Source organism: Mytilus galloprovincialis, chromosome 6, assembly GCF_965363235.1.
Source record: "Mytilus galloprovincialis chromosome 6, xbMytGall1.hap1.1, whole genome shotgun sequence".
In the NCBI taxonomy this organism is placed as follows: domain Eukaryota; kingdom Metazoa; phylum Mollusca; class Bivalvia; order Mytilida; family Mytilidae; genus Mytilus; species Mytilus galloprovincialis.
Genome location: NC_134843.1, coordinates 49139625 through 49164991, shown reverse-complemented (window position 1 = coordinate 49164991; position 25367 = coordinate 49139625). Strand labels below are relative to the sequence as shown.

General features: G+C 31.0%; 2 protein-coding genes across 7 annotated transcripts in view; one reads left to right on the top strand and one right to left on the bottom strand.

Moving 5' to 3' along the window:
* LOC143079778 (uncharacterized) lies at positions 1-23496 on the bottom strand. Of its 3 annotated transcripts, none has more exons than XM_076255363.1 (8): positions 23406-23496; positions 10986-11237; positions 9816-10241; positions 9327-9405; positions 6303-6434; positions 5531-5669; positions 4121-4237; positions 1-2509 (listed from the first exon to the last, which is right to left on the bottom strand). In XM_076255363.1, exons 1-8 carry the CDS (start codon positions 23427-23429, stop codon positions 2239-2241), a joined length of 1440 nt encoding a protein of 479 aa, XP_076111478.1. In that variant the 5' UTR covers positions 23430-23496; the 3' UTR covers positions 1-2238. The 3 variants fall into 3 exon arrangements, with proteins under 3 accessions (XP_076111478.1, XP_076111479.1, XP_076111477.1); XM_076255364.1 differs by having other exon boundaries at positions 23298-23447; XM_076255362.1 differs by lacking the exon at positions 23406-23496 and adding an exon at positions 13790-13829.
* Positions 23489-25367, top strand: part of LOC143079777 (cytoplasmic dynein 1 light intermediate chain 2-like) — a 30173-nt gene continuing 28294 nt past the window's right edge. For all 4 annotated transcript variants that reach the window (XM_076255360.1, XM_076255358.1, XM_076255359.1 and 1 more), the window contains exon 1: positions 23489-23604. In XM_076255360.1, the coding sequence (XP_076111475.1) occupies positions 23525-23604 (80 nt within the window). In that variant the 5' untranslated portion in view covers positions 23489-23524. The remainder of the gene's footprint in view (positions 23605-25367) is intronic.

Below are 25367 nucleotides of genomic sequence, written 5' to 3'. Positions count from 1 at the left end.
TTCAAATATTCAAAACTTTATTCCAAACCAGCTGAATAAAAGTTTGACTAGTAAATTACATGTAACATTCATAACCAAAATACACTAACAAACACACACAAACACATACCTATAGTAAAATATAAGCTTATCACATATTTCTTCTACTGAAACATCTTTCAAAACTTACAAAAAGCAAGTACTTTGCAGGACTTCAATAAATGATCAAATACAAATAGATTTTTGTTTTTACATTTAAATTGTCTTAGTATAAAAATGTGATAAAATGAATGCTCAAATATTCAAAAAATTCAAGACACGATAATAGATATGTTTAACAGTAAAATATAAATAATTTCAAACACTAACTAATATCAAAAATATACATGAACAACTTATAACTGATCTACAAAATATTTAACATAGAACAAAACACTATACCAATAAATAATAACAAAATATAACCTAACATACTGCATAAAAAGCAATATTTATTTGTGAAAAAAAATACAATTGCACATTAAATTGATATGGCTGAATGGATTGTCCTGCCATTATAATAAGAAAGAGGATAAACAAATAGATTATTTTCGAATTACCGACTTTTGACTCTAAAAATTTATATTTTTTTACAGGTTACCTACTCAGTCAAGTAAGAGCATCATTAAGAAGTAAAAAACAAGCTTTCAATTGGTTCAAATTTGGGAGAAATTCTTCTGATTTATGTTTTCCGTACCCAACAAAAACATCTAAAAAACATGTAAACTTTTAACCCAAATTACACTGATTATATGTTTGATTTTACTTCTTTTGGTTGCTTCTACCTGAGCGAGTACCAGGATGTGCTATCACATAGTATTAACCTGTAGACACATTATATTATCTAGAGTTAAAAGTCTGAAATATGAAAATAGTCTATTGTGTTGCCAAGTTAATTGATATCAAGACCATTTTGTAACTTAAAATATTCCAGATATGTCACTTACAAACAGTTGATGATGCATCCAATAAGATACCAAAGAAATAAAAAAAGTTTAAAATCTACTTACCAGTATATTGATATCAAAATAAAAATAAAAATATTTTGACAAAAAAATACTTGTTACTTTGTAACATAGCTCATTATATTTTGTGCTGTGAGGCGCCGCAGGGCACTTTAATATGTGTATACTTTAGACGAATCACAATGACAAAATCATGTATAATTATCTTTAGGAAAACATTTGAGTCCATTAAATTTTGAAACCTATATTAAATTATTATGACAACTTGAAAGGGTCCAAAGTCCTTTTATAAATAAAGTCAATTTCACATTATTTATGACAAGAGTGCACACGCTGAAATGTCTCGCCTTCTATACTAATCATTGATATTATGTTGATAGTCCTAAGTATAAAGCTAAGCTTTAATACAACTGTCACATAAACTAAACATTAACTAAGATAACTAAACAAAGACCAATGAACCTTGAAAATGAGGTCAAGGTCAGATGAACCATGTACAGCTAACAATGCTTCTATACAACATATATAGTTGACCTATTACTTATAGTTTAAGAAAAATAGACCAAAACACAAAAACTTAACACCTGCCAGTTGGACATGTACACCTTACAGTCCTTCCATACACCGAATATACTAGCCCTATTGCTTGTAGTATCTGAGATATGGACTTGACCACCAAAACTTAACCTTGTTCACTGATCCATGAAATGAGGTCGAGGTCAAGTGAAAACTGTCTGACAGACATGAGGACCTTTCAAGGTACGCACATATCAAATATAGTTATCCTATTACTTATAATAAGAGAGAATTCAACATTACAAAAAATCTGAACTTTTTTTTCAAGTGGTCACTGAACCATGAAAATGAGGTCAAGGACATTGGACATGTGACTGACGGAAACTTCGTAACATGAGGCATCTATATACAAAGTATGAAGCATCCAGGTCTTCCACCTTCTAAAATATAAAGCTTTTAAGAAGTTAGCTAACACCGCCGCCGCCGCCGTAGCCGCCGCCGGATCACTATCCCTATGTCGAGCTTTCTGCAACAAAAGTTGCAGGCTCGACAATAAAAATACTGTCAATGTATAACAAATCTGTTAGATTCATTATAAAAGCATCCTTTGGATGTTTTTTTTGAGAAATTCTTCATAGAAGATTTGTCTTGAAATGTGAAGTTAAAAAATAAAAAAATAAAACATCAAACTGTAAGTTATAGCACCATGAAACATGTAGAAAAGGTGTCTAAAACTTGCCTAACAAATTTCTCTTAAACAAATGTAGTCCTTAATACTGTTTGGTAGTATAATAGAATTAATTTTATACAAAAGAGTATTGCCAAGACTTCTCCTAATATTTGTTCTACATAAAGATTTGAGTGAGGATGGATTTTTCTGGTAATCTTTGAGCCACTGTGATAAGTCTTTGTCTTGTACATAAAATGGATGTAATCTGGGAATAGTCAGGACGCCAGGCATTGTTTTTATACCAGACAGGAACAACAGTTTAAGTAGTTTACCATTCTCACTGAAATAGATACATGTAATTATTCACACATTTTAACTTTGCGATATATTTTTGACAAAAGAAAACTCAATAATTGTGTAATATGTATATAAGAAAATGTGGTATTAGTGTCAATAAGACAACTGTCCATCCAAGTCACAATGTATAACTAGAGGCTCTCAAGAGCTTGTGTCGCTCACCTTGGTCTATGTGCATATTAAACAATGGACACAGATAAATTCATGACATAATTGTGTTTTGGTGATGGTGATGTGTTTGTAGATCTTACTTTACTGAACATTCTTGTTGCTACAATTATCTCTATCTATAATGAACTTGGCCCAGTAATTAGTGGAAAATATTTTCTAAAAATTTACAAAAATTTATGAAAAATGCTAAAAATTCCTTAAAATTACCAATCAGGGCAGTAACCTAACAACGGGTTGTCCGATCCATGTGAAAATATCAGGGCAGATAGATCTTGACCTGATAGACAATTTAACCTTGTCAGCTTTTCTCTAAATGCTTCGGTTTTTGAGTTATAAGCCAAAAACTGCATTTTACCCCTATGTTCTATTTTTAGCCATGGCAGCCATTTTGGTTGGATGGCCGGGTCACCAGACACATTTTTTTAAATTAGATACCCCAAAGATGATTGTGGCCAAGTTTGGATTAATTTGGCCCAGTAGTTTAAGAGGAGAAGATTTTTGTAAAAGATTTCTAAGATTTACAAAAAATGGTTAAAAATTGACTATAAAGGTCAATAACTCCTAAAGGGGTCAACTGACCATTTTGGTCATGTTGACTTATTTGTAAATCTAACTTTGCTGAACATTATTGCTGTTTACAGTTTATCTCTATCTATAATAATATTCAAGATAATAACCAAAAACAGCAAAATTTCCTTAAAAATACCAATTCAGGGGCAGCAACCCAACAACAGGTTGTCCGATTCATCTGAAAATTTCAGGACAGATAGATCTTGACCTGATAAACACTTTTAACCCATGTCAGATTTGCTCTAAATGCTTTAGTTTTTGAGTTATAAGCCAAAAACTGCATTTTACCTCTATGTTCTATTTTTAGCCATGGCGGCCATCTTGGTTGGTTAGCCGGGTCACGCCACACATATTTTAAACTAGATACCCCAAAGATGATTGTAGCCAAGTTTGGATTAATTTGGCCCAGTAGTTTCAGAGGAGAAGATTTTTGTAAAAGTTAACGACGACGGACGACGACGACAGACGACGGACGCCAAGTGATGGGAAAAGCAGTGATGGGAAAAGCTCACTTGGCCCTTTGGGCCAGGTCAGCTAAAAAGTTAATAATTTTAAGTCAAAGAAGGTGAATATTCATGTAAGATATAATTTGTGGCTTGCATATATTGTGCCATTCAATGGCAATTGACTTGAATTTGAAATATTTAATGCAATTCCTGCAAATTATTTTTTTAGAATGCTACAACCAAAGATTACCATGCAAGTTTTATTTTTTTTGCAAATCTTCATTTTGTTTTTTGATTTTTATCAAAAATTTTGAAGGCTAAGCTACAAAATAAAGTCTTATCTTTTTTAACAAGGTATTTAATGTAACAATTTAAGATATAAAAATATTAATTAAAAAAAAAGTTACCTAAAAATATCAGACAGGCCAGGATAGTGATGAAGAGGAAGATTTGGACAATATCTCAACAATACTTCAACTGTTTCTATATTCTTTCTTTCAAACACAGAGGCAATGCTTTTAAGACTGTAAAAAGACAAATACATTTTAAATATTGAGCATACATTTTGCTACATCTAATGTTCTACTCATACAGATATCAGATCTTATCATCACCTACAAATGCCAAATACCATACCTTATAAATATTCACCACAAAGTTAAATGTCATGCAGTTTAGTAACCTTCAATTTAATTGTTCCTGTTTGATTATTTGTTAATTCTTGTTATGTTTTCCTGTTTGATTGTTTGTTAATTCTTGTTATGTTTCATAATGGTATTACATTCCACATGTACTGGGTAGATTTTGTTATTCTACTGATCATAATTAAGAGGTAAGTACACCATCTAATCTAATCATTTTTATTGTGATATGTAATTGCAATCTCTTTTTGGTAAACTACATTTCAATTGTAATGCCATTATGTTCAATGCTTATGCAATATGCTTTGTAAAGACACTTTTGATTTAATGAAATCTGCCTCTAATTTTTTATGTTTGGTGAATGGAGTCATGTGCGACAACTTTACTCAATCACAATCAAGATTTGCAGGATATTTCAAATGTTAAGTTTTGAACATTTTAAAATTACATTAAGGATGTACTCAGGTGAGGTTTAGGAATTTTTGTCAAATGTTCAGACTCCTTGGTTTTCCCCTACTGTGTAGGGTAAAATATTTTGCCCCTTGACACCAATATTTTGTTACATACAAGACTTCAACAGCTCATAGAAGGTCATTTTCCAAAATCTAAGCAGCTTCTAGATTTTTTTTTCTATTTGAGACCCCAATAATACACCTTATCGCAAATCCTGGCTGTCCCGGCCACTTGGACTTTTGACGCATACAACAATCACTTTTCCATTATGGTTTCATATATTTTGTTTTCTGACATCAAAATTTTTACAGGAACCTGTGTGATATCCAGTTATGGCAGACTAATAGCAATAAGGTGTATAAAAATGTAAATAGAAGGTAAAAATGCGAGTCAACCTTTTCCCACGTTTTTTTTTTTTTAAATATCTTGAAATGGAGCTCCATAACCTATCAACATTTTTAGCTTATTTTGTTCTTTATCTAATGCTCTTCTGACTAATAGTATCAAGACTAAATTCTAGATTTTTTTTAATTTCACTTAAGGATATCCTTAAAATAGGAAAAACATTTCTGTGTTTGAAGAGTTCCGACCATCAATTTGGATTTTGAATAAAGGTTCTTTTCATCATTATAAATGGATGGATTCATTGGTGTAACATCCAGTGGCAAATATTACATGCATATCAGAACGAGTTTTCATCATTGTATAATAGTACATACATACCTATTATCACTATGTGGCTTCTTCAGTATATTAGCACCTTTAGTAAGGAAGTATTCTACTACCTGGTACCTGTTCATCTCCATGGCAAGATGTAATGCAGTCAAACCTTGCTGTGTTCTTAATCTTAAATCAGCACCAGCTAAATACAAAAGTTAGATATAATTATATATTAGTTGTGAAAAATAACTCTCTAAATTTAGAAAAATAATAAAGTTCCATATATTTGTTTAAACCTAAAACCTAATCTTCTGTGTCCATTATTTTTGTCTTCAATTACAGTGTTTATTTACAACTTGTTTGCATGAATACTTTAATCACACTAATTGTCACTGAAAATACAAATAAGAATAACTAAAAAATATATGATTATATATATTTTTATCATATAAGCTAGGTGAGGGGAGATAAAAACTGAAAGACTGTAAATAGGTTTCACCAAAATAAAAACTAAAGTTTTAAATTTTCACATTACATGATTGCATCATTTCATGAAACTACAGTACTGTTGCTTATATTTGTAAGTTACAACTGTACATGTATCAATCTTCATGCATTTCGTGAGTTAAGGTGAATCACAAATCTAAATGTTTAATAAGTTAAAATTTTCTATAGGCCTGTATGCAGACTTCACGAAACCAGAAAATCAAATACCCACAAAGTTCAATTTACCCTCCAACCATGAACATAAGATACACAAAAAATATATCTACACAAATTCATCTCTCTATTTTGTCTACTGTTACAAGCAAAATTAAATATCACAAGATATTACCTGTAAATAAGAGTTTGACCATCTCTAGATCTCCAGCCATTGAAGCTATATGTAAAGGACAAACACCATATATATCTGTCTTGTCTTTGTTACAACCTTTGTGTACAAGGTACTCACTCACAGGAAAATGGCCTGAAATATATAGAAATTTTTAAGTTATCTCATGTTATTATCAAATGACAAAAATTTGTCATAAAAATAGTACTGCAAGAACCTTGTTATTTTTTCTTTATTTTTTTATTTTTTTTTTTGGGGGGGGGGGGGAGGCAATTTGATGTACATGTGTTTCCCATATCTCCTTTTTTCAATTGTATGTATATTTTAAAGTGAGAAGAGTGAAATTATGCAAATTGCATATAAATACCAAACTGCTGACAAAATTTCTTTAATACTGAAAATACAATTGAAAAAAAAACAATTAGCAAAACTAGTATCTTTCAAACTTAATGTCACCATATTCCTCATTGTAAGATCTTGCTGTACACTATACACATGTAAAAAAGTATTGCAACACCAAATTGAAATTCAATTAAAACCAGATGCTCCACAGGGTGCAGCTTTATACGACCGCAGAGGTCAAACCCTGAACAGTTGGGGCAAGTATGGACACAACATTTAAGCTTGATACAGCTCTGAATTTGGATTGTGATTAAATAGTTGACACAACATAGGTTTCTGACGCAGAATGAATTTGGTCTAAAAACTTTAACTTAAAAACTTAAAAATCTTAAATTGGACATTTTCCTATTATGGTCCAATATCCAAAATCTAAAAACATGTTAAGATTCAGCATATCATAGAACCCCAAGAATTCAATTTTTTGATGTAATCAAATAATGTTCAATTTTAGACCCTTTAGACCTCAATGTGGACCTATTTGATAACCGGGTCCAAATGTTAAAAATCCAAATACATGGTTAAATTCAGCATATTGAAGAACTCCATATATTAAATTTTTGTTGAAATCAAACAAAGTTTAATTTTTTACCCTTTGGACCTTAATGTAGACCAATTTGAAAACAGGACAATACTGTGCAATTGAATATTTCTTGCTATTGCGCAAAACTGTGCAATTGAAAATTTCTTGCTATTGCACAATAAAAATTTGTGCAATTAAGACAATAAAACAGATGTTTTTATCCTCATTGTTTTCAACTCTTTAAATAACCAAGTTTATAAAATTATGTGATTGACACCTTGTAATTGGTCATCCACAACTCATAAGTGCAGCAAGATGGCAGATAATCACAATAAGAGAAGCAGGTATGTCGCTGTGACAATCTCACATATTGTTGGTCATCACCATTCCACTATAAGTCGTTTTGAGAATAAGAATCAGGCAATAAATGATGTTAAAGACCTTCCGAGATCAAGAAGACCCCCTACAACATCTGCTAGGGAAAATCAAGTATAATGAAGGTTGGTCAGAAGGAAACCCACTGCAAACAATACAATCCTAAAAAGGGAGTGATGACCATACAGGAGCCTTTAAACAAGAACTGTTCGAGATCGGCTCATCAATACAGATTATCGTACAATAAGACCATTTCGGGGACCTTTGCCTACATACAGACACAGTTGCCCATATCAAATATAGTGCAGAGCTCGCCAAAGTTGGAAATTAGCATCATGGAAGAGCCCAAATTTGAACCATATCGAGCATATATGGGACACTATTGGGCTTAAAGTGCACGAAAAGACACCCCAGTTCAAACACGTCATGAAATAAACAATACCCTTTGTCAGGAATGGTTGCTGCTACCTTAGCAACAAATTAGTCGACTTATGGCAGGAATCAGAAGACGTTAAGATGCAGTTATCTGTTTGAATGGAGGCTGTGCACAAAGTACTAATTCTTTGGCGTATAACGATCAACAATGATGTGAACAATCATCTTAAGATAAATTTTGAAATGTCTGGCATTGTAAAATGGGACTACAGTAAAAGTTGAAAAATGCATTTTTTTGTACAAAAAACATTTCATTTTGTTATAAAAATTTTGATTAGATAAAACATTTTTTTTCATATAATTTTTGTTCGTTTTAATGCCAATGATATCATTAACCACGTTTCAATATTATTTTACAAATATTTTATCATATTCTATCCAAAATAAGAGGCTGATTTTTCAAGTTTTAAAAAATCAAGGTGTTGCAATACTTTTTTCCATGTGTATATATATATTTTAAATAAATTAATTTTTTTTTACATACCCTCTTTTATTGATACAATTTATTCCAACTTTTGTAAAGTTCATTTTATCTTTACTTCTACAATGAAACGGGACAGAGTGACCTAAATACTTTTTTACTGCTACAGCATACAAGAAAATGTAGTCACTAGTAGTGCCAAATTTTTATCACATAATATATTGAGAAATTCTCCTAATTGCAAAACAGGAATGTAACCTAAGTCTTTAAAGCACAAAATGAAGGTCTTTCAATGTGATTTTGACTAAAATGTTGTCAAGACTTCCAGGCTTATAATTGTATACACCAGTCGCATGTTTCATCTACATAAGACTCATCAGTGACACTCAGATCAAAATAGTTGAAGAGCAATGAGGACCCAAAATAACAAAAAGTTGTGTCAAATACGGCCAAGTTAATCTATGCCTTGGATAAGAAAATTCTTAGTATTTTGAAATAAACCATTCTTTTGAACCGATTATGTTTTATCTTATGTTTACCAAATATTTGCCACTGGACAAAATAAATCAAACAACAACATGCCAACAAATACATGTATTTATAAGTAAACTATCCATATTGAAAATAAACATTTGGATTTGGTGCATATTTTTTTAACAGTCTTTCAAAGCAGACAGTAATGTTAATGTAAGGGTTTTTCTCATTGTTGAAGGCTGTCTGGTTGCCTATAAATATTAAAATCCACTACATTTGAACTTTTGTGGATAGTCGTCTCATTTCGCGATCATACCATATCTCCATATTTTTATATTAATGCAAAATTAGGATGTTAGAAAGATGATGGATTTGAAAAGGTTAATACTATAAACCTCACCTTTGTGGACAGATTCATAAAGGGGAGTAACTCCATATTTGTTTGCAATGTTTATATCACATCCTGCTTGTGACAGAATCTGAAAAATTAAAATTATAAAATTAAATGAAACAATGTACTGTTAAGGTATTTAATCCAAGAGAATTGTTTTTAAGTGTGTTCTTTAAGGGCATTATCAAACTTGTAATACAAAATCATATCAATTTCAAATTGAAATGCTTATAAAATATGAAATTCTTTTTCAAATATTTTGAATACTTACTGAGATTTTTACGGCAGCAAAACAAAACAAATTATTATAAGCTTTTCTTAAAATGCAAAAAGAAATGTTTAATAGTTTAACTGTGACTGGAGAGGGTTGCTAATTTGCTAAAACTTGCTATTTTTTTAAGATATGTATAAATCTAAAACGCAGTGTAAATTATTTGTATCATTACTTCCATTTTTTTTTTAAATAAAAAGAACATTTTTTTTTCAATTTAGCATTACCTTTACAATATCTAATCTTCCAAGTCTTGCTGCTAAGAAGATAGGAACATGATCCTGACTCCCTATGTTTATATCACACCCTGTTTGAATCAGTTTATCAACCATGTACACATTTTGTCCTTTGATAGCTGCATATAGTGGTGTAATGTTAACATTATCAGCTATCTGCACATCAGCACCATTCAACAGTAAAAATTCTACAAGCTCAGTATGGTCATTTTCTATAGCTAGTAGTAGAGGTGTTTGTTGTACACTACTTGTGGTTTCATTAATGAATGCATTTGCATCGAGTAGAGCTTCACAAATGTTTATGTGGCCCCTCCTAGCAGCACATGTCAATGGTGTGTCACCATGTCCATTATGATCATCAATAAAAGGGGTGTGACATATATTTTTTTCCTCTTTTAAACTCCTGGTTTCTTCCTCCTGTAAAGTAAGCAAATAATTGCCATGGTTACTCTTTCATTATTTGACTGATAACTATTTTACTTGATCATCAAAATAATAATGCAATTAAAAATGTTGCATTGAATATATCTAAAATCCACAACTACATGTAATTTACCCAAACTTTCAAAATTCTTCAACATTTTTAAATTAATTTTCTTCGTTGAATAATTGAACTTATTTCTTCTGTGATGGTTACATGTACACATGTATCAGGCCATTTTTTTTTTTAATGTTTTTTGTTGAATTTTTTTACATTTGTCATTGCTGGATCTTTTATGCATGTAGCTTATTATGTGGTATAGATTTTGGTCATAGTTGAAAGCTATACAGAGTCCTTTAGCTACTAAATCTACCTAATTTAGTCTTTGGTAGAAAGTTGTCTCTTTTGGCAATCATAACACATATTATGTGATAATTTTTCATATCATACTATTCCCTAATTGCTAGAAACTAAGGAGGCACGTGGCGTTGCTAATGAAATTGACTTGAAATCAACAAACATCGCCACAGGTAAAATGGTCATCTCAACTTGATAGTTTTCTCGCTTTCACCATACCGGCTTAAGCGACACAATCAATCTTGTAAACAATCATCTATAAGTACATCTTCTTATTTTTATGTGTATAAATTTTCTTGCTTAGTTGATAGCTGTTTAAGACCATTATGAGGAGTAATGAAAAACTTTTAATCATGAATGAGTCATGACAATGATTTTTGTACCTCTTTCTGGAGTAGATCAATTAAAAATTCTAGAATGTGTTCTTTATTCAGTTCACAAGCTACAGTTAATGGATTCCATCCTTCTATTAGACATTGTGGGTTAACACCAGATTGAATCAATGTTTTAACTAGATCAATGTCTCCCCTGCCGATGGCTGTAAACAAGTTCTGTTCTGCTGTATTTGGTGTTATCACAGTCTTTTTTTGTTTCCTATTATCAGCTAAAATAAAGTCCATAATCTCCAAGGACATCTGAAAAATAAGAAATTTATGGAAAATGAAAAATTGAGAAAAGTTTTGAAGTGACTGTGATAAAACTCTTCAATCAAAAACCACACATTTCCAAAACAGCTTATTAACATGCACGATTTATTTGATTGCTTTTGCTTTTTAGCAAATACTTTGCTCAAATAAGTTAATATTATGAGATCAGGCTTACAATCACATAATCTTTTAACAGTTCAGAGATCTATGTCATATAATGGAGGTAAATTTTTAAAGGAAGATGGAGGAGAGAAAATAGTTTCCACATAAATTAAATTTAAAAGAAAAAACAGTACAATGTACAAATTTTTCATTCAGGGGCCATCAAGGATACCGGTAATCAAGAAGTCAAATCAGGATTATATTGTTGCAAACAGAAATAGAGTTAACAATAGAAGCTAGAAGTGGGGAAGGAGGTACTTTTCATATGAATGAAAAGAAATTATGATTTTTTTTTTAAAGAAAGAATAAAAATGCAACCACAACCATCCAAAAATAAATTATGATTAATCAATAAAAATATTAATAAAATAAAAACCAGATGCTCCACAGGGCGTAGCTTTATACGAACGCAGAGTTCGAACCCTAAACAGTTGGGGCAAGTATGGACACAACATTCAAGCTTGATATAGCTCTGAATTTGGATTATGATTAAATGGTTGACACAACAGAGGTTTCTGACACAGAATGAATGTGGTCTAAGAACTTAAACTTAAAAATTTTAAATTGGACATTTACCTATTATCGTCCAATATCCAAAATCTAAATACATGGTTAGATTCAGCATATCAAAGATCCCCAAGAATTAAATTTTTGATGAAATCAAATAAAGTTCAATTTTGGACCTTTTAGACCTCAATGTGAACCAATTTGATATCCAGGCCCAAATATCAAAAATTTACATACATGGTTAGATTCCGCATATATCAAAGAACCCCATATATTCAAGTTTTACAAACAAAGTTTAATTTTGGACCACAATTTGGACCAACTTGAAAACTGGCCCCATAAGTAAAATTCTTAATACATGTTTAGATTCAGCATATCAAAGAACCACAAGGATTCAATTTTTGTTGATATTAAAAAAAGTTTAATTTTGGACCACGATTTGGACCAACTTGAAAACTGGACCCATTATCAAAAATCTAAGTACATGTTTAGATACAGCATATCAAAGAACCCCAAGAATTCAATTTTTGTTGAAATCAAACTCAGTTTAATTTTCGACCCTTTGGACCTTAATGTAGACCAATTTTTTTTTGTAATAGTTAACTGAAGTTGGTATTTTAAGGAAACGGATTAATACATGTATAAGCTAAATATAGCTTGTTTCCGAATCCTGTTATTATTGTGTATTTTGTATGATTATATATTTGTATTGATGATGAATAAATATGTTTAAACTAATGTAGACCAATTTGAAAACAGGACCAAAAATTAAGAATCTACATACACAGTTAGATTTGACATATCAAAGAACCCCAATTAATCAATTTTTGATGAAATCAAACAAAGTTTAATTTTGGACCCTTTAGCCCCTAATTCCTAGACTGTTGGGACCAAAACTCCCAAAATCAATCACAACCTTCCTTTTATCGTCATAAACCTTGTGTTTAAATTTCATAGATTTTTAATAAGTTATAATAAAGTTATTGTGCGAAAACCAAGAAAAATGCTTATTTGGGCCCCTTTTTGGCCCCTAATTCCTAAACTGTTGGGACCAAAACTCCCAAAATCAATACCAACTTTCCTTTTGTATTCATGAACCTTTTGTTCAAATTTCAAAGATTTCTATTTACTTATACTAAAGTTATTGTGCGAAAACCAAGAAAAATGCTTATTTGGACCCTTTTTTGGCCCCTAATTCCTAAACTATTGAGACCAAAACTCCCAAAATCAATCCCAACCTTCCTTTTGTGGTCATAAACCTTGTGTTTAAATTTTATAGATTTCTATTTAATTAAACTAAAGTTATAGTGCGAAAACCAATGTGTCTTCTGACGTTGACAACGAGGACGCCAATGTCATACCAATATACCGCAAAAATTTTTTGAGGTCAGATAAAAACTCTTGAAGTGATGGCTTCATTTTGTTACTTGAATACTTTCTTCTCTGTGGAATGATTTTTTGGTTACTGGTCAATGTGTAAAAAATTTATTCCAGATACCGGGCTTATAATTTTAAAAATATGCCAGATGAGTGTTTCATCTACAAAAGACCCAACAGTGATGCTCAAATCAAAAAGATGAATAATTAACTATATGCCAAAAATAAATGCTAAATTGTTTGAAATTATTAACCTACCTACCCACATAAAAATCAGCCTGCCAAATGACACAAATCATTTCTTTTTTTTTAAGCTTTTTTCTTACTCTTACATTAATTTTGTACATCGTTTGTTATAACTTATACTGTTACCCCCAAAAAAATTGCTTCTTACCTAACCAACCCTACAAGACATAGGTAGGCAACACCAATCAATGAAGATGTTGAGGGGGGCTTTATCATAATTGATATAAATGTAATTTTCTAGTACTCACTATAAATGAATAATCACACATAATTTTCCTAAAATTACAAAAATGTACAATAATTATAAATGTAGAACTTTCTAAATACATGTCTATTCACTTTATAAATGAGATAACATGCACAATTAAATAGTTTTAGGTGGAGAAATAAGTTAATTTATGATCAAAAGTCTAATAAATTATTATAGAATGTCCCTTACGAGTAAAGAAAACTTACAATTGTAACATTGTCTTTTAACGGGTTTGGTCACATGTAATTTATGACTTATTGTTTGATTTTGGTAAAGACTGAAAATTTACAAGGAATATATATCAGAAAAATCATTTCATCTTATCTTCGCACTTAATGTGTTTCTAAAGTCTAAACAAGTTGGGTTTTATTGAAATATCCTTAATAATAATTGATGACATCAACATATCCAAGTAAACATTAATATCAGTAAAACTTCAGAGGTAATGGACTTTTCACATCATGACATATATATTGAACAAAACTTTTGTATTATATAAGCTAGAGTTTTACTTCATTTGTTATTTTAGACCTGAATTCAGGAAAAATCTGAATAACATCTACTGTGAACAAAATTAAACTTTCCCCCAGATTCATCTCCAATTGTTCAATCTATTTATAGTGTTGTCAGTTCTATTGTCCCAATAAATAAATACAATAGCTATTGTTCTCTGTGTATTTACCCTAACTTGCTCATGTTGCTCTGGAAAAGACTAAAAGAAGGAAATTTATCTGCATTAAAACAGATGGCCAATGGCCAAAACCTCTTAATGGTTCAACTTGCATTGCCAGTCAGTCTTTTAAGCCCAAATTTTGAGGAAATGGGTGAGGGGTACAAGAAATGATGTCACTTTTTCCTTTTCGTTTTCTATGTTCAGTGGACTGTGAAATTGGGGTCAAAACTCTTATTTGGCATTAAAATTACAAGATCACATCATAAGGAACATGTGAACTAAGTTTCAAGTAAAACTACCTTGACCAAAAACTTTAACCTGAAGCGGGACAAATGGACGTACGGACATACGGAAGTACAGACCAGAAAACATAATGCCCCTCTACTATTGTAGGTGGGACATAAAAATATGCATTTTGTTCTTAAAACAGAGAAAAATTGCAAAGGAGTAGGGGCAATAAGGCCCTTATTTGGCCCAAAAATTACATCAAATTTAAAAGTTATCATACATATTCTTAAATTACTGAAAACTTGACTAAGATACAAGGTATTCAGAAAAACAAAACAAATTTGACATTGAATAAGTTACCATGGCAACAAATCATGACTTAATTTGCATATTTTGTCAAATTTCATGATTTGTCCTTGTTTTTCATCAAATTTTAAGTATATTTTAGATGGAAAAAGTATGTGCGCACGCAAGAAACAACTCTATATTTGGTGAGATAATGTTAACAGTTATAATAAAGCTTCTGTTAAATTATTTTGTTGTTTCTTGGCTGCGCACGATGTTTACATAATGGAAATAAAGATAGAAAACAGCATTAATTCTGTATTTTTCATCGTTTTTGTGAAAACAGTACATATAATGACGTAATTGTGACGTCATCAGATAAAAATCTTTATGTTTTTCATTTATATTTCTTGACCCCATGCATTTCTAAACAAAATGCCCCAATTTGAAATAGTTACCAAACATTTTATTTTCTTGGGCCAAAACCAGGCTTTAATGCCCCTACTCCTTTACAAAATTGACAGCATGGTAAATATGACATGAAAAAGCATAAAAATATAATCAAAGTTTCTTATATTAACACCTACCTATAGTTTTTTAAGTTAAATTTATTCAGATTGATCCACTTCATCTTTATTGAAAGTATGTAAAAAAAAATTTAAATGTGGAACTGTGATTTTTTTCACGATAATAGCCCAAAAATGGGTAAAAATTGATAAAAAAAATGGGAAAATCATCAAAATTTGGTACTTTCAATTTAGGGCCGTAGCAAATAAAAGAATTTCACCAATATATGATTTTTCTCTTCACCACTTATTTGTTTACAGTCTAGGTTAAGAAAAAAAGATTAATTCTAGAAAAGTTTGGCTCCTCAGAGGTCCTTAATAAAAATTGAAAATTAACATACTTTTTTTTTTCGTTAATTGCAGATTAAATTAATTTAGGTGTTTTTCATATCACCAAAAACCATTTTGAGGAGAGAGAATATAAATTGTCCCCAGCCAAATCAGTTTCTAATAAATTATAACTTACTTTAGTAAGAAACAAACCCATACTTAAATGTAGACTTAAATTGTGTCCTAAAACCAGATTTCACAATGTAAGCATCCTGCTATTTACACACAAAAAAAGTACTTATGAAATAATAATCCTATACATGTAAATGCTTTTTTAAACTGACAATTTCCATTCATTAAGCATAAGTTTGGAATATAATGAAATTCCTTTAATTGAAAAAGGTCATCCTGGTGAAGAGTCAGAAACTTTCTATTTGGAACCACTTAAAATCTACATGTAGACACATTTGTTTAAAGTATACATTTCCAGCTCTGAGTAAAACTTGACCATTAACTGTTTAACATCATGAAAGTATAAACATATATAGAGCTTGTTAACATAATAATTGTAATTGAGAACTCGAAGTTTATTTGTTTCAAGTTGCATGAACATGAATGTATATACAAAATATAACATAGTTTGTGTTTTGGCCACACCCAATTATAACAATAAACAGTACAATTTATATAACTGTTTTCATTTTCTTTCCATTGACATTTTATAATAAATTCAGTTTTGAGAATAGTGCTTTTTATTCAGATTGACAATAAGCAATATTGAATTAATGATATACAATGATATATGCATATTTTCAGTGGTTGCTGTTTGTTGCTGTGTAATACATTTGTTTTTTGTTCATTATTTTGTTTTCTCTTTTGAATTGTTTTACATTTGTCATAATGGGGCCTTTTAAAGCTTACTATGTGGTATGAGCTTTGCACACTGTTGAATGCTTTAATGTAACCTATAGTTCCTTACTTCTGTGTCATTAGGTCTCTTGTGAATTATTTTTAACATTGTCATATATAAACTGGATGTTTGGGTACCCATTAAAGGGGAAGTCCGTGATTTTTTACTTATCATCTAAATGTTATTCTTAACATAAACCAGATGCTCCACAGGGCACAGCTTTATATGACCGCTGAGTTCAAACCCTGAAAAGTTGGGGCAAGTATGGACACAACATTCAAGCTTGATACAGCTCTGAATTTGGATTGTGATTAAACAGTTGACACAGCATAGGTTTCTGACACAGAATGAATGTGGTCTAATGAACTTAAAAAACTTAAATTTACCTATTATGGTCCAATATCCAAAATCTAAATACATGGCCATGGATTGATTCAGCATATCAAAGAATCCCAAGAATTCAATTTTTGCTGTAATCAAACAAAGTTAAATTTTGGACCCCAATTTGGACAAACTTGAAAACTGGGCCAATAATCAACCAGATGCTCCGCAGGGCATAGCTTTATACGACCGCAGAGGTTGAACCCTGAACGGTTGGGGCAAGTATGGACACAACATTCAAGCTGGATTCAGCTCTAAATTTGGATTGTGATTAAATAGTTGACACATCATAGGTTTCTGACACAGAATGAATGTGTTCTAATGAACTTAAAATTTTTGTTTTCTCTTAGAGCAATTCACTATGCTGTTGAATATTAATCCTCTCAAAAAAATGTTTGAAGAAATTTTATTTTTTATTTATGAAATTTCAAATGAGAAAAATTGAACCCAATTTTTTTAATCACATCCCCCTTTCCCTTATTCCAAAACTAATCTCAATTCAAATTTCTAATGGAGTTTGCAACAATAACTACTCATTTAAATACATCATAAAATATTAAGATGTAAAAAAACTGCTTGTTATCACTGAATGGTAAAGATTATTTTAATTTATCAGTTGGTAGTAAAAAGTGAATATACATTGTATATTGTATATAACAAAGATTTAAGTTGATTCTGGACAAAGAAAGATAACTCCAATTAAAAAAAAATCTTGCTATTGCACAATATTTTGCAATTAGATATTTCTTGCTTACTATTCTGGACAAAGAAAGATAACTCTAATTAAAAAAAAATTTGCTATTTCACAATATTGTGCAGTTAGATATTTCTTGCCATTGCGCAATACTGTGCAATTGAAAAGACTTGCTATTGCACAATACTTAATATAATAATTTTAGATCCTGATTTGGACCAACTTGAAAACTGGGCCCATAATAAAAAATCTAAGTACATTTTTGGATTCAGCATATCAAAGAACCCCAAGATTTCAATTTTTGTTAAAATCAGACTAAGTTTAATTTTGGACCCTTTGGACTTTAGTGTAGACCAATTTGAAAACAGGACCAAAAATGAAGAATCTACATACACAGTTAGATTTGGTATATCAAAGAACCCCATTTATTCAATTTTTGATGAAATCAAACAAAGTTTAATTTTGGACCCCGATTTGGACCAACTTGAAAACTGGGCCAATAATCAAGAATCTAAGTACATTTTTAGATTCAGCATATCAAAGAACCTAACTGATTCATTTTTTGTCAAAATCAAACTAAGTTTAATTTTTGGACCCTTTGGACCTTAATGTAGACCAATTTGAAAACGGGACCAAAAGTTAAGAATCTACATACACAGTCATGACAGTTAGATTTGGCATATCAAAGAACCCCAATTATTCAATTTTGATGAAATCAAACAAAGTTTAATTTTGGACCCTTTGGGCCCTTATTCTGTTGGGACCAAAACTCCCAAAATCAATACCAACTTCCTTTTATGGTCATAAACCTTGTGTTTAAATTTCATAGATTTCTATTTACTTATACTAACGTTATGGTGCGAAAACCAAGAAAAATGCTTATTTGGGTCCCTTTTTGGCCCCTAATTCCTAAACTGTTGGGACCTAAACTCCCAAAATCAATACCAACCTTCCTTTTGTAGTCATTAACATTGTGTTTAAATTTCATTGATTTCTATGTACTTAAACTAAAGTTATTGTGCGAAAACCAAGAATAATGCTTATTTGGGCCCTTTTTTGGCCCCTAATTCCTAAACTGTTGAAACCAAAACTCCCAAAATCAATCCCAACCGTTCTTTTGTGTTCATAAACCTTGTGTCAAAATTTCATAGATTTCTATTAACTTAAACTAAAGTTATAGTGCGAAAACCAAGAAAATGCTTATTTGGGCCCTTTTTGGCCCCTAATTCCTAAAATGTTGGGACCAAAACTCCCAAAATCAATACCAACCTTCCTTTTGTGGTCATAAACCTTGTGTTAAAATTTCATAGATTTCCATTCACTTTTACTAAAGTTAGAGTGCGAAAACTAAAAGTATTCGGACGACGACGACGACGACGACGACGACGCCAACGAGATAGCAATATACGGCGAAAAATTTTATAGATGTAAAAAAATGTAAAGATTCTGCATATCAAAACACCCCAAGAATTCAATTTTTGTTAAAATCAATCAAAATTAAATTGTAGACCCTTTGGACCTTAATTTAGACCAATTTGAAAACGGGAACTAAAACTTAAAATCTAACAAGAATGTGTCCCAAGTACACGGATGCCCCATCTGCACTATCATTTTCTATGTTCAGTGGACCATGAAAATGGGATAAAATCTCTAATTTGGCATTAAAATTAGAAAGATCATATATCAAAGGAAACATGTTAACTAAGTTTCAAATTGATTGGACTTCAACTTCATCAAAAACTACCTCAACAAAAAACTTTAACCTGACGAACAAATTCAATTTAACCCCTAGCTAGAGATTGACAACGCATGCATTGTATGTGTACTGGTTATTTAAAGAAAAAGAATTTCAACAATGAAAGTGAAACTACGGTAAATCATTTGATTACTAATTTGATGCACATAAAATCATTCTTATACAGTTAAAAACTATGAGAAACATCTTTTTTTAATCTATAAAATAAAATCAAACAGACCTATAAAAATCTAATTGCACGTGTTGGATTAACCTATTCATATCTTTATTTATGTTTACATCGCTTATATGGTCATTTGAGGTCAAATCGATAGTTAATTAGATGGCGTCTGGACTAAAATACACACGAAACGAACCTATATATTATCTACCCCATGCTCTGTAAACTGTTTATTTTAGACTTTTGATAATTTGGATAAATGTTTAACAGTGTTATAAATCAAATATGAGAATTTGAGTCAAATCGGTGACCATGAATTTGACAGCTAGTGCCCCTTTAACGAACGAACAGATGCTCAGACCAGAAAACATAGGTGGGGCATAAAAAACTAAAAAGAGATTATTTTAATAGATATATCAAAATCTAATGAAAACTGCTCTAATAAGCACTTCAAGGATATTGTCCAAAAACTTGAAAATAACACCTTTTTTATGAATAAAATCTTACAACTTGGAAATGTAAAATCTAAAATTTATGAATATCAAAAGGGAGCTTATAATTACAACATAGATGTAAACAATGTTTCATTAAAACTGCTGAAAGCCTAGGGAGTATCAAGCTCAAAGCATTTTTAAGTTATTCATATTGTCCGAAAACTGGAAAATCTGGAAAATCCCCCTTTTTGTAATGAATAAAACCCCATTGCATAAATTGGAAAAGTAGACTACTCAAAAACAATTTCACCAATTTGAAAGAAACTTTGGTGAATTTGTTTATTGCTAGTGACATGAGCTCCCTTATAATTTTTAAGGTGAAATTGTTTTTGAGTTATTTTCTGAAAACTGGATAATCCCCCCTTTTTTAAAGAATACATTTAAAAACCCCAAAACTCAGAAACTCAGAAAGAGTAAATGATACTTAATCTGAAATTTATAAAAAAAAAAACAAAAAAAACTAGAGGCTCTTAATAGCCTGTGTCGCTCTTCTTGGTCTATGTGCAGTGTCTATGTGCATATTAAACAAATTACACAGATGGATTCATGACAAAATTGTGGTTTGGTGATGGTGATGTGTTTGTAGATCTTTATGTACTGAAATTCTTGCTCCTTACAATACTCTCTATCTATAATAAACTTGGCCCTTTTGTTACAGAGGAAAATATTTTGTAAAAATTAACAAAAATTAACCACATTAATGAAAATTGTTAAAAATTGACTATAAAGGGCAATAACTCCTTAAGGGGTCAACTGATCATTTTGATCATGTTGACTTATTTGTAGATCTTACTTTGCTTAACATTATTGCTGTTTGCTGTTTACAGTTTATCTCTATCTATAATAGTATTCAAAATAATAACCAAAAATGGCAAAATTTCTTTTAAAATTACCAATTGGGGGACGGCAACCCAACAACCAGTTGTCCAATTCATCTGAAAATTTCAGGGCAGATAGATATTAACTTGATAAACAATTTAAATGTCAGATTTGCTTTAAATGCTTTGGTTTCAGAAAGAAGATGAAAAAAAAATTACGAAAAATTGGTAAAAAATGACTTTAAAGGGCAATAACTCCTTAAGGGGTCAACTGACCATTTTGGTCATGTTTGACTTATTTGTAGATCTTACTTTGCTGAACATTATGATGTCTACAGTTTATCTCTATCTATAATAATATTCAAAATAATAAGCAAAAACTGCAAAATTTTCTTAATATTACCAATTTAGTGGCAGCAACCCAACAACAGGTTCTCCGATTCATCTGAAAATTTCAGGGCAGATAGATCTTGACCTGATAAACAATTTTACTCCATGTCAGATTTGCTCTAAATACTTTGGTTTCAGAGATATAAGCCAAAATCTACATTTTACCCCTATGTTCTTTTTTAGCCATGGTGGCCATCTTGGTTGGTTGGCCGGGTCACCAGACATATTTTGAAACTAGATACCCTAATGATGATTGTGGCCAAGTTTGGTTAAATTTGATCCAGTAGTTTCAGAGGAGAAGATTTTTGTAAAAGTTAACAGACGACTACGACGAACGCAAAGTGATGAGAAAAGCTCACTTGGCACTTCGGGCCAGGTGAGCTAAAAAAAAAAAAAAAAAGGGGAGCTCACATCAATAGATATAAATATAATCAATTCACCAAAATTTCAGGCATATTGGTTATCGTCGTGTCATATGTTTTCGTATCAACCACATTTCGTCGGTTTCGACAGGTACATTATGGTGTGTTTTTTGGTTTCTATATTTAGAACAACAACACCAAGTTACAACTTGACTTTAAAACATATTCAATGTTGCTTTTTAAAGATGTTAGAACAAATTTAATAAAACTGACCTATTTAGCCATGTCAAAAATATGCATCACTAGAATAGTTGTGGAAAAAAATTCTGAAGGGTTAAAATAAAGTTCAGATATGTTTTTTGCCTGTCAGACACCTGATCTACAAGATATGTGACTGTCATGTGTTATTTGGCTGTTTTAATTACAAACCACTGAGTTAAAATTTACAGGGTTCTTATATAAAATGGTTGTTCAAAATCTAATTATTCAATATTTTATTGACAATTCTTTTTATACATCCTTGATACATGAAGACGAATACAGTCTTAACTTTTTATATTTAATCCTGAATTGTGAAAACTGCAATTTATCTTAGAAAAAAATAATGTATTTTGTACAAACCCGGTGCCAATCTGAAATTAATCAAAATCAAACAATTTCAGCACATGAAACACCGACCTAAAACTATTAAGTAGTAATTTTTTGTACTGAAAAGTTTTAAATAACTTTTTTTATGATTCAAGCGATCACGGCAGAACCACAACTTTAGAAAATATTAATTTACAGATTTTATAGTCATTTCCTTTCATATGATGCTGTTTTTTTTTACATACAAAAATCGCTAAGTAATCGGAAACAGTTAAAAATTGTAGTAAGCCTTGACAAAAAAAGATACCTAAAATCAATCTACAGGACATGCTTTTTAAAATTTGAGTAAACACCTGAATAAAAACTCAACAGTGAAAACCTTAAAGAAACAGTGAAAATTGTTATTAATACAAAAACACATCACACAATGATAAACTTAAGCGTTTTTTAGTTTCTGTTGGACATGTTGACGACGGCAGGCAGACAGTCAACAGTATACCATAATAATGTCCTGTAAACAGGCTTATAAAAATGGCTGAAAGAGGTTAGTTTGATTTAATTAGTTCTTACGTCTTGAAAAGCGGCTTGGAAAATGTTATACATTTGTCACATTGTTGTGTTGTTGTTATACAAATATCGAAACTGAAAAACACGGCACAATTTACATGTGTGCAGTGGAACAACGAAATATGGTGGATACCAATAAATATGGCATACGAAAGTTCAAAACATATGACACAACGATACATCGAGAAAAAAACGTGAATTTGTAAAGTGCTAAATTAAATGTGTTATGGTAGGAAAGAATCTGATAATAAAAAAATGGCATCTGAAGGATGCAAAACTTGAAAGGATTAAAATGGAAAAAAAGAGAATAGGGGTATTCAATTTCAAGCTGAAAGTTTCAACATATCAGAAAATAACAACTTACAACAACAATTCAAACTCAAATGGCCGTCTTTACTGGGGTAAGTGTTATAAATAGCATAGCCAGTTTTAAACTTCATTCATTGTATACATATATATATCTAATGTTTACATTTTTACAAAAGGTCGAGGTCATAAATTACATCATTGTGATTCATCCTCTGCCACGAAATTTCTTGTGATGTTTACGCTTGCGCACATTTCCGTTATCCGGGTAACTTTCGGTCCAAGATGGCGCCCGTTGGCGAGAGAAATGACAGATTGGGTTCATCAACGCCTGATGATGATGAAAATGAAGGCCAAAATCTTTGGTAGTTAATTGAGAATGTTGCCAACACGACGGCTAACATACCACATGCTTATCTTAATTCATGCTTTTTGGGCGGTGCCAAGATTTTTGTCATTCCATTCGCATCATTCAGCATAATTTATCAAGACCATTTTCCCATTCATAATATATATATATATAGTTGCTGTCTGTATTTAGTTTGATTTCAGTTTCCATATGATAACGACACCCACAGACCTGTTTGAATAATACAATTTAAATTCTCAATTTATGCATTTAAAGAAACCTGACTCATAATTAATGAATCTTGTTATGATTCATGATACAGTGATAGGGAAGTATTTTCATATTTAATATACCTTGTTGCTATTTTAAAAACTGTAATATTGACATCATACAAGATTCACATTATCCTTGTGGAGGTGAAACTTAGGGTCTTAACTTTGAAAACGTCGTCATTACGATTTTCTTGGCGCCAAAATTTTTTCTAGTCATTTCAAAGGTTAAATTAGTTTGCCATTCCATCTAAATCTTGCACTGAAGGAACAGGCTGGAGCCATTGGCCTTAATTGGACAAGTCTTTTAATTATAAACATTTGCTACGAAATTGACCAATTATATTGACAAAAACTTGACCACAAAAGTTAATACTGTGACGCTTCAAAATAAATAAGTGTCAAGGTGGCAGCGCAGTCGCAGATAAATATTTCCCATTAGCGTGTTATTATATTCTTGACAAACTAAGCCATTATCTTTCTTTTCCTTAAAAACTCAGTAGGGATATAAATTTGTAACTTTGCATTTGAGTTCCTACCAATACATGTACAAAATAAACATATCACATGATACACTAGTCTCGTCTAAATAAACTCATCTTCTATTTAAGCCAGACCCGTGTTTCATCTACAAAAGACTCATCAGTGATGCTCGAATCCAAAAAAGTGAAAAAGACAAAATAAAGTACGAAATTGAAGAGCATTAATTATGAAATCACGTACATGTAGACAGAAAGTTGACCGCTGGATTTAGGCTGTACATTTACCTGTTGTTAGTGTTGCGATAAGTTAACACTAAGGGGGTCCAGTTTACCCAAGAGTTACATGACTTGGGGGAGATGTCACTTTCACCAACACCTGCAACAGTCTAAAGCAATATCTATTGCCCAGGTGCCACAACAGTCACTCTCATCACAGAAGTCACCACACTTCATAATTACTATTAATTAATTGCCATACTTCAGACTTATCATGATCATAGGGGTATTTATCAGTCAATATTGAACTTTAAGATTAAAATTGCATATATTAATGATGAGAGTTTTGATTATCTATGACGATTCAATTCCTATTACATGTAATAAGGAGATAACATGTTCATTTCATCAAATATTCATTTGCATTCAGATTGAGAATTTTTCTAAAATCATGAGTCGACATTTCATCCACTTTATTTGAACTTTGGTGGATAGTTGTCTTATTGGCAATCATACCTGAACTCCTAACTTTTATATAAGAAAAAAATGTCTTAAGAAGCAGGATCAAAGCTTTGAAGATTGGTACATTTGCAGTTTGTAATCATGGTTAATTTCAAAAAAACAGCTTTTTAATAAAAAAAATTTCTCTTCTTTTTTTTTTTTTTTTATAGCAAACATCAAAAACATTTAGATGTTTGGCTAAACAAATTTGTTACTTCATTAGAACTTGATGAAAATTTGCTTTCACCAATGTTTCTTTCATTTATTTAACACCATGCTCCTTTCCAAATTGGGAAATTTTGCTTCAGTTA

Excerpts from the sequence above, each read along its gene's own strand:
- LOC143079778 (XM_076255363.1), bottom strand. The coding sequence starts at position 23,429 with ATGACCTCGACCTTTTGTAAAAAT. Across the intron at positions 9,406-9,815 it reads GAAGATTAGATATTGTAAAG|ATTCTGTCACAAGCAGGATG; the intron begins GTAATGCTAAAT and ends TTAATTTTTCAG. Across the intron at positions 2,510-4,120 it reads GGCCTGTCTGATATTTTTAG|TGAGAATGGTAAACTACTTA; the intron begins GTAACTTTTTTT and ends TATCTATTTCAG.